The sequence below is a fragment of the Notothenia rossii genome, assembly GCF_949606895.1.
Source record: "Notothenia rossii genome assembly, chromosome: 2".
In the NCBI taxonomy this organism is placed as follows: Eukaryota; Metazoa; Chordata; class Actinopteri; order Perciformes; family Nototheniidae; genus Notothenia; species Notothenia rossii.
The window spans coordinates 17,094,445-17,112,463 of record NC_136904.1 but is presented as its reverse complement, the minus strand read 5'-3'; the positions used below and the strand labels follow the sequence as shown (position 1 = coordinate 17,112,463).

Here is an 18,019-nt window from a genome sequence, read left to right as displayed (position 1 = left end):
AAAAGGGTAAAAAGGGCTTAAAATAAATTATTTGTAATGTATTTTTTGTTGGTGTGAAGTCACAGAGAGTTTTTGGAAAAGCTGCGGCTATGTTTATTTAGTTGCCGTTTATTTTGAATATCAATTCAATAGAAGTTTGCCTTTATATTCTATTAAATTTATAAAAATGTGGGGATGACAAATGTGTGTGTGTGACAAGGTGATGTGTTTAAATGTCAGTCCAACAGCCCAAAATATCCATTGTAATACGGTATAAAAGTGAAAAATTGGGAAATATCTATATTTGAGGGGCTCAAAAAACATACTTTTTGCAAACTTCTTTGACAATAATATATTTTCACAATAGCTCCTGATAATTGTTCTGTTGATAAACTTCTCAAATACACAAATTGTTGCAGCTTTTTCCATTTTTGCCAACCACTAATTTCTAGAGCTGCATGTATGTGTGACACACTAACTTGGGGTGGCACGTTTTCACATCGTGGAACTGGAAATCTCCCTGAACGATATGACACACTGCGCGGGCGCAGTCTCTTAAAGCATGTGAGGCGCGGTTGAATCAAAGGGGGTGACAACGTTTTTCCATAGTGCCCTATAATAAGCATGAACAATGTGGCTACCACCTGTCTGGCAGCATGCAGTGGATGACGTGCGGGTTGGTAGGAAGAGTGTAGCGCAAGAGGCGGGGCTAAGATGTAAGTGAGGGTCTGACCAGCTGATCCATACTAACATGGAGTCGGTCCCTGGGGAGAACCGTGTCATTGGCTCCCCATCTTTACTCCAAAAAGCCCCATTCTTCAGCTTCAAACCCCCACACACCTGTCTTGTGAGCGCCTCATATCAGCAATAATACCCACCATCACTGTATAACCTCATTTACTTCTTGAGATACAGAGACGCAAAGTTTTCTAACAACATGTTTATACCGTTGTGTTTACTGGAGCTACATACGGACATGATTAATGTGTTTTCATTGTGAGTTAAAGGGATCCTGGTCCCTCTGAGTCACGCACATTTATTACTGACAGTAAAAATCAATGCATTTACAAGACTGGACAACACGCAAACCACATATACTGTTTATATCCCCCTTTATTCACTAATTTGTGCATTCACATGTGGAGACCATTTAGTCACTCTAAGAAAGGCATAAACAGATTTCATCGATCTAGAAAACATATGAGAACAACAGCACATAATTAGCAGGGGACAGATATGAAAACAAATATTTGAAGACAGAAAAGCAATATGAAGACAACAGATACAAATAAGTAAATGGAGGGCATGAACTGTTTTGGGTTGGATATATATCCATATATATATATGAGGTAAGATTTGGTATAGTATCATATTATAAGTTATTTCCGTTTGTACACACACATACACACACAAACCACACAATGTAATGGAAAACGAATACGGTAGTTATGGCGTTTGTGTCATGTGTTTTTGAGGTGTTTCAGCAGTCAGAAGTCCACCGTTGGTCCAATGTTTTAGATAACACCAAATTCAACCATATACAATCCTTAAAACATTACTGTTATAATTGTTTGTCTCTGGTTTCTTTGATCTATTTTTTAGCTTTTGTTTTGACATGGCACATACTAGAGGCAGCACAGAGGTTGCAGAGGACAAGACTTTCATAGTGGTCTGTTTTCAAATTGAATTTTAACAAGGGTTTTTTTTCTGTCCAGATTGATGTGTTCCTTTGTGTTCACTCTTTAAAGATCTAAAAATAAAAATAAATTAAAGCTAAAAGCTACTTGGCCAAGCGGTAGGAATATTGGAAATAAGGAGAAAAATAAATGTGAGGAATGGTATTTCTCGTTACATAAAAAAACACCTCATTATTTATTCCAAGGGAAATATCTAATCAGTGATGCAATTTTTTATACAAAGCATGGTTTAGATCTATTCTATGCTGATAAACAATTTTAACATGGAAAGTATGACATAAGAGGTTATGTATTGGGCAATTCCCTTCAGGAACAAAACATTGAATAAAAGGCAGGAAACATTCAGACATCCTGAGGGCCCTGACACACACCAAGCTGACCTTCAACACAACATATTAACAGTTTCACATTTTCATCAAACATATTCTAAATTGGTTAAATTAAAAAAGCTGTTTCTGTTTGTTTTTGTTTGTCCTCTTGCTATCCCAGTTGTCCCCATTCCTTTTGAAATTATAAATACAACCTACTGAGTATTTACTTCATTTTACTTATTGCCAGCTACCTGCTATATTCCTTAAAGGTCCCCTGTTATACAGTCTTTCATCAATATAGTATAGATCTCAGATATATACAAAACATGTCTCTGAAGTGTTTGACTTGAAATACCAAACAGATCGTGCATTGCAACATTACCCATAATCCCCTCTGTTTCAGCCCTGTTTCAAAAGTGCTGATTCTCTGTCTGTTACTTCAGATGAAAATAAGGAGCCATTCCCCACGCCCCTCTGAGAGATATTTGGTTAAAAAGAACACAATGGTGCTCTAGGAGGAGATTCAGGTGATAAGCTGGGGGGGGGGGGGTTACCTTGGGTTTGTTATTGGCTAATGGTTACACAAGCCAAAAAATCGTTACGAAATCATAAAGTGGCCAAAGTCTGATCAGCTCATTTTCAGAGAGGTTTTTATATAAATGGATCAGGTCAAAAAGTGAGCGAATCTTTTTTCCTGAAACTTTCAGAATCTCTTTACGCAGAGGGGACACATGTTTACGTATAAAAGACAGGAAAATGTGGATTTTGCCTAATAGGTGACCTTTAAAATATGTTAAATAAGATCAACTTTTAACAGAAGAAGTGAGACATAAGTGTGACTTAAGGGGCACACATTTTGATCAGGTTGCTTTTTACTCTATTTAAAATGGACTTGATGTGTAAGAGCAGTTATAAATTAATAAACTCAATTGTCTGGAGCCCTTATTGAACTGGGAGAATCTTTACTCACCAGCACTTGACAAGCACCAAGCCAGAAGCACATCCACAATTAGCATGGATTCAGGCTACAACACATCGCTGTATTAATAACAGTGACGGGCTGCACGTACTGTATGTGTGGCATGTTGCCACGGGGGACATTATGAGGATAAAATACCATGAAGTCCCATCATGACAACAATCATATTATTCGACAATCCGCAATCAGTTGCAATGATTGTAAAGTAAGCACCAGAATTACGACCTTTACAAAATAATCTATTAGTTGCCAGTCTTTTATCATTCAACACGCACAGCCTCAGGCAAACCATTTGCTTAATGTTTATCTAAGATCTTTATACATGCTGTGTTACAAGCAGGGAGGTTCAGAAGAGCTGATTTGAAACTACTGGAGTGACTGACTGGATTCAACAATTACTGCCACAACTACAGGAGAAATTAAAGTGTAAGTATAACTCTGTTTAACACTCCAGACGGGATTTGATGAGGGTCCTATCTATGATATCTATCTAAATCTATGGTAATCCTAGATATAACTTACATTTATAATTCTAAGTGTAATATAAGCACAGGCAACGTTACAATCATGCTGTCTGAATCTGACATAACACTGCAACAGATCACATCCATACTCTAGTAAGCATAATTATAGATGCAGTGTAAATGGGAGAGTGTGTGAGTATATGTGTGTGTGCATGTGAAACAGTCATGCGATCAATTACAAGAAAGATAACATTTTGTTTCAATTCAGCAGCGACCATTTGTGAACTAATCACTTTTCTGGGAAACCAGTCTCTAGGGTCATTACATAATGCGCTGAGATATAGTTAGCCATAAAAATGTCAAGTGGTCACACATCAATGATGCCAGGACAAAGAGCTGGATAACGCACACTAATAGGAGAACTATCAGAAATAGAGCATTGTCTTCGTTTAATGATATGGTCAAATAAGCAGGGGGAAAAAAACACAAATGCGTTGATCTTAACATTATTTATTGTCATCAAATATAATATACTACCAGCTACCAGGCCTCTACAAAGCCTGAGTTTATTTTTGCATCCAAACACAGGTTTTGTGATTACAAGTGTGTGAAAACAAGCTAGCAAAAAAGGCAAAATAGATTGATAACAAAAGAAACTGTATATGACTGTAATCTCTAGACCAAACCTAAGGTAGTGAAAAAAGAGATCACACCTAAATAATGACAAGTTTTGTTATTATGTATGAAAGTATTTTAGTATTAACTTTGAATGCTATAAAGGGAATGAATAGGTTGAAATTGTATCAAGATGGAAATTCTTGACTTCTGTGAGCACGTTAAATAGGGTCAATGAAAAGGAGCTTGGGCAAATATGCTAAGCTGTGGGGGTACATTAGACCACTGATCAAAGAAACACTATAATAAAAGGTAATCACTACTTATCTGCTCTGAAAGTTAAGTAATAAATGCAGATATAGAAATCTTCCAATTTAAATCAGGAAATAATGCAGTGTTTTGAACAATGAGGCCAGCATGATTTGACAAAGTCAGAGGTAAAGACAGCAACACATAGTGAACAAAATTAAAGAATCTATAATAAATTCAGATTATTTGACTCCCTGTGTGTGCAAAGGCCTTTGCTACAACAGTCAGATTAACCCGGCGCCAAAAAATCACTACCCTGCTGCCAATAGAAGTAGCTGAGGGCGTTTTGAAGTCTGGGAGACGGCTTCTTATGACGGAAAGCTATACTGATGGCGTGACTTCTAGCCTGGGGGAGGGTCATCACAGGAGGAAAAGAGGGAGATACGGAGAGGGGAGGGGGATTAAGGGAAGAAATAAAGACAGCAGGAGAAGAAAATAGCCCTGCAGCCTGGCAAGCCTTCGGTACTGTTACTTCCAGATGCATGATGTGCCTTAACCTCAATCAGGCCATTTTCTAACAGGATGTCCTCCAATACCAAAGGGCATGCGAGCAGTGAGTGGAAGAGAATCACTTACTTACCCATTATGTTGGAGTTCATGAAAGGTGTTGGGGACAATCCTTCATGGGACACTAATCGACTGTCACTCAAATGATCGCCGTAATGAGGACTGTCAGCGAAACCCTGGGGGAAGAGATCAGAAAATGAGGCACATTATTTGGCAACTATAATTGAGAGTGAGATGGCATACTGCTAATTAGTTAGAGGAGAGCACAACTGGTCGGTTATGCTAATAAACTGTCACCTTTCTTGTGTAATAGTCGAAAAAAAGAAAGAAAGAAACAGTACTTTACATCTCTGTTACGGATTACATTAATAAAACCCATTATTTGCAGTGAAGATACAAATATTCAGGGGACCTGTTTTTGTGGAAGAAACAACAACGTATTACTCTTTTGTTGTTTTGTTTTGTTTACCTTATCTAAGTTCAGCCATGCCTCCCTTTAGCTTGTATCTAGATCTTAGGACAGCAACATCAATTGAGGCTTTTAAGCGCCTGTTAAAGATTCACCTTGCATCCTTTCTTTTACCTTCCACCTGTCATTAATACAGTTCTAGTGACAGTGATGGCAGAAATGTATTTATTATAATACTGTATATCTCTACCCTTAATATTGTGTAAGTTAAGTTAAGTTAAGCTGCTTTAAAGTCCCTGTATAAAAGTAGTTTTATAAAGTTAATTTGTATTATTAATATTTGTTCTGCATGACGTGTCCTCAAACAGACTGCATTGCGCCTAAACCAGATGTATAGGCTATGCCATTTTGTTTCGTTATTATACCAGGCATAGTTAGACATCTCTTTGGCCAGTTGGGTATTAACACTTCTGTATACATTTTAACACGTTCTCTGATATCTGGGCTATAATCATAAACTGTGCTCACCCTCAAGAAATTGTCTTGTAAATTAACTAAAGTTCTCAGCATTTAATCTTTGTATTCACAAACAATACATTGGTGGCTGTTGTTAACATCTGTGCTGGTCTCTCAGCTTAGAAAACAACTGGACTTTTTGCTTAGTCATTATCACATTTATTATAGTTATTTCTTATTCTTCTATTTCATCTATAACAGCTTTATTCATCAGCCCACAGTTCATAAGAAGGTGTTGTTACAAAGAAGAGTAGGAAACAAAGAGATGCAATCCTACATCATTCCCAGCTACCTGCAGCTTTAAAAAATTGCCTTTTTCTCCTGCAGCTTAGCAGTGCCTTTTCCTGACAGTTATCAGCTGCAGGGGCTTAGGTCTAAATATCGGTCACAGTATGGTTTTTGAAACTCGGGGTCCCATGTAATAAAAGATGCTCTGTTACAGGGCTAATCCCAAGCCCTGTGAAAATCCTCCAATGCTCCAGTCAAAAACATCTCCCCAAACTACATTAACTCCCAGCAGAGGGACCGAGCAGAAGGCTTGCATTTCTATAGAGCTATTTTCACCAACTCATACCCTTTGCATTAAACATACAGTAAGAGAAAAGTAATCTTATTATCCATCTTTTTTTGTGAGTGGATGGTGATGGAGTAATTTCAAAGGCATTGGAGTGTTGCGCTGTGTCGAGGGAATCCTCCGAGATTCTCTATTGTGCTCCCGCCAGGCCGCACACACTGTTAATCACACCATGAACAGACTCTATAACAACAACAGCCCCATGAGAGGCTGGGGCAAACTAACACACACAGACAAACACATACACAACGTCAATAGGCGAAAAACATCTCCTCTCTTCTGCAGCTAAACAAGGAAAATGCTCCAAAATACAGACCCAAAGGAATAGTTCAAGACTTGAGAACACAGAACACACGTATTTTCTTTCTGGGAGTGACTAATGATAGCCCTTTTATATTTGACCATTTAATATAGGGTAACTGACAGTAGCTGGTCAGCTTAGCTCAGCATAAAGACTGGAACCTAGCGTTCCTGTCTCTGACCAAAGACTTAAAACCCCTCTGAAGCTAAATACAAATCTCATTTGTTAAATCAGAACCAAATTTGCCTTTTTTATTTCATTTCCTGCTGGAGTTTTACTGAGCCAAGTCTTGGTAGCTGCTTTCAGGCAAGGAATATAACCGTAGATTCAAATTTGTACGCATTGTTTAATTTTTTAAGATTATACAAACAACATGGGCTACTGTAACAACATATATTGTGTTTATTAGTTTCGCTTTTGAGCTAGCCGTTTCCATATTTCTAGTAGTAATCCTGTCTGTAGCCTCACATTTAACATATATTTGGTCGGCCACTGTCAATCTATGCTAAGTGTTTAAATGTGTGTGTGTGACTGTGTGTGTTTGTGTGTTTGTTTACTCCTCTGGGACTGGTGGATCATCAATCACAGATGCCTCATCATCCCCAAACTCTGGTGGCCTACATCTATGTGAGACACTAACACACACTGTCACCGCTGCCACGGGGCCACGTTGGCACTATTGGCTAAATAACTATCTGATCTCTGTGGCAGCGCGCGGGCCGGGGCTCACGCCTTTTCCCCCAATCACTCGCCACAACGTTTAAAAAGTTGTCTCCTTGACACTCTGTGCTGCATCCCAGGTGAGCGCGAGGCTGCATGTGGCAGCTTGGGACGCGATGATTGGGTCTTGATGGATGCGTGTGGGGTCGGGATTCAAGTCGGGGCAGGGCACTGGGGAAATGGGGGTTGTCGTGCGGTGGCAGTGGGCACAGACTGTCAGACCGCCTGCCTACAGCCACAGCTGCCCAGGATGCAGCGGCTGGCTCGAGGCCAAGGTCAGCACGGCGGGCTCGGGACCGTTCACAGTTGACTGATCACACAGTCGTAGCTCACCAGCTCAAACAAGCTCAGGGACAAGACTGAATTCCCTTTGTAACAGACGGAGGGATGAAGAACTAGGATTTCTTCAGAGCACTGGACAGATATTGTGCTTAAAGCATCATTTGGGAAATGATTTTTCACTTGTTAGTCAAATGATTTGATTCTAGAGAATGACAACAAGACATCTTAACAACAGGGAGAGAATAATCTCTGCAATTACGCAGAAACATACATATGTGTGAACGATGGAGGATAACTCACAGTGTGAGGTTCTCTTGTTGGGCATTTCTACTTCTTCTTGCATTTTCAACTTCCACTCATTCATACTTTCAGTTACGATCTGCATTCAAACTTTGAATTTTTCCAAATTATTTAAAGGCTTTGGTTGAAATTCAACTTTGAATGTCTACAAAACGTCCACATTTTTTATACAACTACGTACAAATTCCCTTTTTGAATTGAGTTGTAGTGGGGAGAATTAAAGTTTTCTTAAAAATATCTCAAACTTTCTCTAATTCCCTAATTTTCCTTCTTCATAAAACTTGAACCTGTAAAGCAATGTTGCTCTTTACAATGTAGCTATGGAAGCTACTACCACACACACACACACACACACACACACACACACACACACACACACACACACACACACACACACACACACACACACACACACACACACACACACACACACACACACACACACACACACACACACACACACACACACACACACACACACACATTCTGATATTTAGGGAAAATATAAACCTCTCTTCATGAATTAAATATTTAACATTTTGCTTTTTTCAATGATTGGCCGACCCCAACTAAAGACTACATCGTTCGTCACCCAGCCCAAATTTAACATGATCAACACTGAGGTTCATGAGAAACACCGGTCGCATCCTAAAGCAGGAAATGTAGGATATACTATTTTATAAGCTACATAAATCAAGTCTCTATCATGATATGGTGTGCATGCAGCTGTGTGTGTGAGTGTGTGAGATGTTGCATGTGTTGTGTGCGTGCATGCCTTATGGTAGTGCAAACAGCTGTCTGCTGGCTGATGCTGTGCCTTGCAATGTCAGAAGCACTCATTTATATGCACCTGGAGCACAGATATCTCAAGTGTCTCTGTCTTATAATTCAAATCAAGCTGCCTATGTTACCATAGCCTGTGGATGTTCATTCGGGAAGGGCACAGAGAAATAAACAAGGTAACGCAGCCCGAGTTGCTCTGACATTTAACTGAAATGTAATGGAAAGTGACAGGAGATTGACATTAAATGAAATTCATACAGGGCATCTAGAACAACCAATGTGTGAGTGACAAACAAACAGGTTTGGAGAGGAGAGCTGTTCACACTTGCTCACAAAAACAGTGAGATGTTATCACTCCAACACACAACAGTAGAGATGCAGTTTGAATTGCAGTTTTTACTATATTATTATTATTATACACGTACAAAACACATTTATTATTTTACTCTTATGTGTGCAAAATGTCAAGCATCTTCTTGCCCAGCGCCAAATAAAAATGTCCATTTCCTTGAGTAAGTTGTGTTTTCTGCTGGATGCGTCTGCTTTCTAATTACTTGTGCAGAGGGTAGACCCATGTTACCCCGGATCTAATGAGATTCATCAATGGTTGGCCTTTGCAGTGACAAATAAAAAGGAAATACATTATTGAAATATCTAGTTATCAAGCATGTGTACATTCTTTATGAGCTCAAGATCTGAAGTCGGACACAGAACCATGTCCTGTAGTTCACAGTAGTTTTTACTGTTGCCAGCATTTACACACTATGACTGGCCGCCGGTAGAGGAACAAATCAATGGGCTCGGAGATCTGCCAAATGAAGGTCAGAGAATCCCATTCAAGCTCTGCTTGAATCCATTAATCACCTAGTATCACTGCATTGGCTTTATTTCACAACTGTTGACGCACAAACAACAGCTCGTCGTTGAAAATAAACACTCCTATTAGAGGTAAAACAAATAAATGGTAATCTCATAAATTCATAAACAGAACGCAGCAAGTATTTTAAAATGTATGATTTGCTTCCGTTGTTTTTCAATCAAATGTGTTTATACGTTCGGATGTTAAATATATTTATGTTTGGGACAAATGTAGTGCAAAATAAGATATTTTAGAACGTTGCATTGCACAAATTGTGGTGAAAATGTTTGACATATTGTAAATGTAAATTAATCAGTTAATCGAGAAAAAACGTAGCAGATTTAGAGATAATGAACAAAAATACTGAGTAAGTATCACCGAAGAATATTTTTCCCCAAAGCTATTCATTCCAAAACATCAACAATGAGATAAAGAAATACCAACAGAGAACTTATATATAAATACATTTGGGGTTAGGGTGGTCCGGGAGTGGAGGGCTCTTAAATGATCATTAAAGTGATGTCATAAGTCATCCTCTTTATGACACTGAATATCTGTTTTACATCAGAATACAACAGAGAAAATGTATTTCTATGGCACGACAACTGATCACATATATTTGGTGAAAAACATGTACAACTTACTACGGCATCAACATATACATGAGCTACAGTATTTGACCAGGCCTCTATAACTCAAAGGAAACTTGATCCCACAATAATGTTATATTCCAGTGACTAGTTTTCCTTTTTTTTAGTTTAGCTAATCTGGTCACAAGAAAAAAACTCCATTCCACCACCGTACAAGAACATTACCAAGTCCCTTCTGTCCCAGAGAGATGTGTCGATTACAGGTCAAACATCATGACTGGTATCTGGATAAGGTGAGACTAAAACATAGTGAATGTAGTGCTTTGATGTAATGAGTGTTAAATGGTGTGCTGTGGAGCAGAAAGGTCGTTCAGAGGCGTTTAGGTGAGGGTCATCTTACCCGGGAGGACTCGTAGGGGGGAGTGGGCTCGCCACCTGGGGCCCAAGACGCCTGGTTGGTCCGCTCCTCCACACCTGTCAGAGAGAAAGAAACACGACTCCATCAGAAAGTCAAGGTTCATTACAGAGTTCAACGTGCAAACACACAGCTTATCTACATGATCTGGTTCTACCTCAAACAGAGGCACGATGAAGAAGTAAGGAACGACTGAATCAAAATACTGCTCATAAATACACACATTATGCATTGACCCAGTGATTGAGTTCTACAGTGTGTTTACAGTTGACATTGGATATGTGTTGTGCACAGGAATGTTACTTTACAAGTGATAAGGGGTGGAACATTTATCTTTTTTTATATTACATTTTTAAAAATGATGGCAGTTTCAGTTAAACTATTGATCAGTTAATTGTTTGATTGTTTTAATTTACAATTATTTTGATAGTGAATAGTGTGAATTTGATCAGTTTTATATTATTCAAAATTAAATATATTTGGAGTTTGGATTGTTGAATGGATAAAATATGACATGTCATTTTTTTTTTTTTTGAGATTTTATGCAAAAACAATTAAATTAAAGATTAATCAAGGAAATACTTATGTATATCTTTTGTTATTTATTGGGATAAACCCCTTGAGATGCACCATCTCGTTTTCAAGGGGGTCCCGAAAATCTTATCTGATTCATTGCTCATGTTATATCCAAGGGCTGATTGAAATCTCACTCATTTACAAAGTGTAGTTAAACACATATTAGGGGTGGGATTTTAAGATGAGATAAGATAAACCGTCTTTGATCACTCGAAGGAACGAAACAACATAAATACGTTTGGAAAAGATTATTGTAATAATAAATACTAGAATATAATTATTGTATTGTCCAGTTTCTATTTTATAAGAAAGCATTAATGAAATATAAGTATGTAACATTTTTGTTCTTTGAAGGACTTTGTTGTTTGTTTGTCAAGAAAAGTGCAAAATACATTTACTGTTATTATAAGAAAAAGAAATCTAAACCAGAAATGAGCACCGCCTCAATGTACCGAAACACAATCAACAGCTTAATGATTTGGCATTGATGCATGCCAGGCTACTTCCAGACAGCTGAGCACTAAAACTTGATAAGACTCATTTTAAAATGAAAGAAAACCTATATGCCTCAAAAGTCAAACAAATAAAATCAATAACTCTAACCGACTGCAAAGCAAGAACATCTGGCATGTATTGGAAAATATAATATCTGATCTTTGTAATCCAATTTATAAGATATAAGTCTGTACAATTATTTGATGCCTCAATTGTTGTTGCTGTTTGAAACAATATTGTGTTGCAGTAAAAGCCAAAGTTATTGATCTTCCCTGTTGTAATGTCATCTGCCTCAGGAAAATGCAATACACTTCGTTCATTTTAACTTCAAATAAAACAATATCAGATTCCAAGAAATCATGTATGCCCAGAAAAATAATAATATAGCAAGCAACAAACACAACTTTTCAATATCAAGTTCATGTTTTACCCTAAAATCTAACACATGATTTGCACCTTCATGCAGCAGGGTTAGGCATGCAACCCAAGGAACTGATTGTACACATCTGAAACAAACAATTTGATTAAAAGCAGAAGTTATAATCTGCACAGCGAAACCCGTAATTATAGATCAAAACACGTGGACTAGTTCTATGAATCGAGTCAAAGTATAGCTCAGCAAGCAGCTTAGCAGAGAGACTATAGCGATTGATTCCCTTTAACCAGGTTCAATGCAGCTTTAGGGCTGCTTCTTATTCGTCTGGAGGGCTATTAATTCCAAACTGAGCTCTTCAATATAAAAGAGACATGATGAAAAGGCTATATGATGTGGCTTTCAGGTACCTCCCTGACAAGGTAAAACAATATCCAATCTGAAAGGTGACAAATTACACATTTTGTAGACAGTGTAGATGATAATTTCTTAGTATCATACTTTTCTTTTTTCAAAGGTCACACTACCAATTCATTCTTGGTTAGAAATCTAATTATATACTTAGACGGAAAGTGCGTCACATTTCTCTAACCAGAAATCACACTCCAGTGAGCAGAGTTATAGATAAGTCTCATCCTGACAAACATGTTGTTTTGCTGCTCACACACAGCAGATTCATTTCCTCTTTAAAGTATTCATTATTACCCCCTCAGTGCCTTGATGGTAGAACCAAAATATATGTTTTCAATAGTCTCACTTTCATAGACTCAGACAGGGAAACTTCCATTTCTATTTTTAAATATCTGTTACCATATCACATGGTTTTAGATATTTGTGTGACAACAGCGATGCGACATATTGTAGCCCAACTGAGGCCTTTTTACACACTGAATGTAACAATGGTCAGTGTCTGCTCTCTGGGCCACTGGCTGTCATCTCGTCTGATTACCATCTTCTGCCACGGCTCAAGGGTCCCCTCTCTTCTCCGAGCACAGGCAGGACAATAAGATTACTCACTGACACAAGAGGCAAAAGGGAGAATCACAAATGCATGTTCTGTTATTTAGGTCTGATGAATTGGGGGAACAATCACTCTGTGGCAAAGATGCACAAAGAAAACAGGAAACAGGACATCCATCCCTTCTCACACATTATACTCCGAGCCAGGGTTCAACCTATTGGGGCCAGGGATGTATTTTCCAAGGACCCCCCTATAATTTTAACACCGATTGAGTATATGCTAACTACCATTTGAACTCCCAGAATTTACTGTATACCTATCTTTCAAACAAAAAAAATGTTTTAGTGACAAACAGATACTAATTTGAATGAGTATCAGGTTGATATTACTGATATTAGGTTGATATTTTGTTTTTATATTCTGAGTTACTTGAAGAAGTTGTTCACTTACAAGTTTTTATTCATTTACCCCACTTTGAGAATCAATGCGTAAACAGCTATAATCAATATCTTTAGAGCACCTGGGCAGTATAGCTCAGTGTTAAGAGCTGGTGGCCCACCTACTGCAGTGGACACAGGTTTAAATCCGGCCTGCGGCCCCTTTATGCACATCTTTCCCTTCATCTCCCACTTTCACTCTCAAAAAGGCTAATCTGGCCAAAATAAGCTATAGTGCTGATGATGCAGGATGACTTCCATGAAACAGTCAACGAGTTACTCCGAACAAGCAGACATGACCCAAAACAAAAAGCAACAATTCATATTTTCGGACATAATAAAGGAAACTACAGGTGCAAAAGCAGCCATAATCACATGACCATAGCAGACACTGTCTATTCAAATATCAATGTTCCAGTTTCTTTATTGTTGTTGATCAATTCATACATACATACAATGTAGAGGGATAACTTTTACTAATCTGATCTGTTCATGATTTGCCAATTTAAATAGTTTAGTAAATGTTTGGTTATATTGATTTGGAAGTTAAATGTATATGTTTTATATGAAGAAAAGACAGAGAAATTACAGATAAAACCTCTGGATTATGCTGAAAGTAATAATAAAACATAAACATGAAAACATAGCAAGAAGCCCCCCAATATATTAATCCTATTGCATTTACATATTTACAACATCTGGGATTGGATCAAATTTTAAAATGGTTAAACACAACCAAAACATGACAACTTAAACAGAGAAATCCTATTAGTGTTTTCATGTGCTTCCACTAAACGTTTTAAACATCATTATATGCATTCAGACACAGGGATCAGATTATGATTGAGTATGATTGAGGAATCTATAAAACCCCTTCCTTCTGTCCCCGTCACTGAAAAAATGTTGGCAGAAAGACTACCCAAAGGGAAAAAGGAAAGAAAAAAGCTTCTGGTCCGGACGGCATCTTGAATGAGAAATGAGAAATGTCAGACATTTAAAAACTAAGTATCCTGATTCTCCACAGAAACAAATGGATGTAAAACCCTCATGGAGGAGTATTTCATACATTTTACGAGAACATGGAGATAAATGTTTGTAACGATTACTGCAGTGCACTGCTTTCCGACCTGCCTCAATAAGCAACATTATGTTTTATACCTGAATCATGTCGGATTTATCCCGCCATGTAAATCAACAGATCGCATTCACAGTCGGGCGAGTTTAATAGATGTCCATGTAAATATAAACAAATCCGAAATACTCCCCTCCTCTGCTAACTCACAAAGAGCGCTTGACCTAATTCTGTTTCCTGTATAAATGAACTGAGAGCAGCACTAGTGGTAAAACCAATGACTTCTTCAAACACATGTATACAAACAATTTATCTGAAGTCAAACCTTGACTGAGAAGAACCAAACAGTTTTACAAGGTTGATGTTACAGCCCTTTATGACTCAGTATTTATAACACTAACTTGCCATTTTTTACTTTCAGAAATATTCTGCACCCTCTCCTAAATCCCTGAAAACAGGCTTAACATAATTCTAACTTGCAGAAAACAGAAAGACTGAAAAAAAAACAAGTATGTGCATGTTCTGATCTATTATGATGGCCAATAAAAGAACCCTTTTATTTAGACATTTGTTTAAGTATTTTCATATCAACAAGAAACAGGCAGAGACAGAAATGTTGTTAATAGAAATTAGGAAATAAGAGAAGTTAAAATCAATCCATGCCAACATTCAATGTAAGGTCGTAATCTGAAGTGAACGAACATTACAGCCTGAAAGAGTTCAATACACAAATGTGTACACCCATTAGAGTGTTTTAGTAAATTTTACTTCAGTTCAAATAAATTGTACAGAGTCATAGCAGACTACATAAATCAAACCACTAGAATATACCAGAAAAATTGACAATATATATATTTCTTTTTTTACTTAAACATAATCTTAGATAGTGTTGCCTCATTTGCTGAAGACCACTATGATATTACGTCTATGGATTACATCAACTTATTCAAATAAACCCCATACTTATCTTAAATGTGAATCTGTCAAGTAAAACCATCATAAAGAAATGTTTTTAGGGATAAAAATCAGCAAATTAATAATATGATCATTTGTAACCCGTTTGATAAAGAAATGACTTCCCAGAGGCTGAACTCAAAGTGAGGCTGTTTGGAGCTGTGTTTTATTATTTTTGGATGAAACTGTTGGCCAACCAACCCACACTGACTGCTGGTCACAGCTAACACATTTTCCACACCGATACATGACAAATGAGACATTCAGCAGCAGCCAGCCACTGCCCCTCTGCACTGTGACAGTCAATGGCCTCGTCAAACTTGCATCATCAACACAGCTGGGGGGGAGAAATTATGAATCTCGGTTAGAGCCACTTTGGGTATTTTTTCCAATCCATCTCAATCTGGCACACGATTGAAGGGTCTTGCCAGTCCCACTCTGCCTCAATTATCTGGCTCTGCCCAGCTGAGATGCAATAATCCAAACTCTCATTCCCAGCAATTTCCACACTTGTGTCTGCACACCACTTGCCTTATTTTCACAATCACTTATGTAGGGGCTACTTCCCATCCTTGAGGATCAGACACACAGGAGCACATGCTGAGCACTGAGAGAAGGAGGGGTTTTACCCAGAGGATGATACACTGCTGGGGTGAACCAGTTCATTTTCACTTCATTATTTCTGTCGTGATAAAGGTTTAGTTTTGCATAATTCCGTTCCGTAACATTTTTCAAGAAATAGAAACAATTATTATGACCAGCAGAAGTATATATGTGTGATTTAAAATAGACAGAGACACTTTAACCTGTTAACTAGAGTGAGACCAATAACTGAAATAAGAAATAGCAGTACAGACATCTTTTTAAAACTGTCTGTAAGGTTGTGACAACTTAAGGAATTCATAACAAAATTATTTGGCGATTGTATGGGTTTATGCTGATACAAAATTTGGTAGCGGATATATTAATATTATATGTTTCCTTAACTCCAAATATAATAATGTTTGAGGACAAAAAGCTGCAAACCACAAGACAAAGCTTTGAACTGCAACTTTGAATTGGATTGCAATATTGCCACACCTAGAATAAACTGTTATTATAACTACAAATGAAGTTTGAATGAATGATAATCCCCTCTAAGCATGAAAAGTACTGTTTTTATAAAGCCATTACAGATGAATGATATTTTAAATGAAGAAACAATATACGTGCTGTTATTTGATTTTATTTTTTAAATATGGTTGTGTTTTTTTTTTTATTAAAGAATTGGTAATCATATGATTAAGGGTGCAAATTATACCTCACAATAAAAAATGTAATTGATTCTTTGGACACTGATACTATAAACTCTGCCATGATAGGATTTCTATTCCATCAATCACAGGCCTGCAATTGATTTATCTAATCCCCTCTCAACACAAACAGGTTCATTTATAGCAATTAAAATGCAATTGGACAGTTACTTGGCTCGGCAGAAACAGGTGTGCTTGGACAGAAATGGTGAGAAGCATGTGCAATGGGAATTTCAAAATAAAGGCGCATCTTAAACATGATGATATGTATGGATGTTTTATACTGAAATCGATAGCACTAGATCTTTTGTCAAGAGTCGATATATCAATCCAGATAAATGTTTGTTGAAACATCCTCACATATCTACATACCATAATAGAACATTTCTAATATAATCTAAATAATTTAACATAATGTGTAAATTAAACCCTTTACTTTAATTAAGTAAATTTGTTCCAGTAATGTCCAAAAAAAACAGCCCACTTTTAGTCTCTGTTACGGTTCTAAATAACAAAGCCGTCCAGCAGACAACACAGTGATGACAATGAGATTTGGCTGAAATGCATGATTCTCCTGACAGTCTCCAGTTCCTTTCTGTTTTGTACAAAAAGCACCGTGCTGATGGTTTCTGTTTTAGAGGTCACAGAGTGCAAGCCCCCGCCTCGAGCAGCACTGCAAATAACTTTTTATTTTCATTATTGATTCATCTGCCACTTCATTTCCAGATAAACCTTTGGGTCTGAAATGTTAAAAATAGAGAAAAACTTCACCCCAATTTCTTAAAGTATTAAAAAGACTTGTTTTGTCAGTCCAAAAACAAGAAAACCAGTTTAATAGGATATACATCTCCATTTTTGAGTGTCTGAAAACGGGATTTATCAAATCAAATCAGGTTTTATTTATATAGCACATTTTAAAACGATTTTTGGTCGAGCCAAAGTGCTGTATATATAATAAATATTTTTAAAATATATTTATAGCCATTTTGTCACTGGACTTGTCTATTGTTAAAATAGTTGCAGATAGACGTATCGATAAGTAGACAAACCGTAGTCTGAAGGTACATGTCAATATCTTGAAAGGTTATAATAAATCAAAATGCACACAGCAATTATTTCTCAATACAGTACATGAATGACATTGATGATTAAGATTGCACGTGTGATGATCATTATATTATACACAGAGCACCAACCTTGAGTAATCAAAAGTTGTACTTTGTGTAACCAATGTGTTTCAACATTGACT

At 37.3% G+C, this 18,019-nt stretch overlaps 1 protein-coding gene across 7 annotated transcripts in view; it reads right to left on the bottom strand.

The window, feature by feature from the left end:
• Positions 1-18,019, bottom strand: part of tcf12 (transcription factor 12) — a 76,744-nt gene that overhangs the window by 49,112 nt on the left and 9,613 nt on the right. For all 7 annotated transcript variants that reach the window (XM_079662401.1, XM_079662404.1, XM_079662403.1 and 4 more), the window contains exons 4-5: positions 10,596-10,669; positions 4,935-5,037 (exon numbers count right to left, since the gene is read on the bottom strand). In XM_079662401.1, the coding sequence (XP_079518527.1) occupies positions 4,935-5,037; positions 10,596-10,669 (177 nt within the window). The remainder of the gene's footprint in view (positions 1-4,934; positions 5,038-10,595; positions 10,670-18,019) is intronic.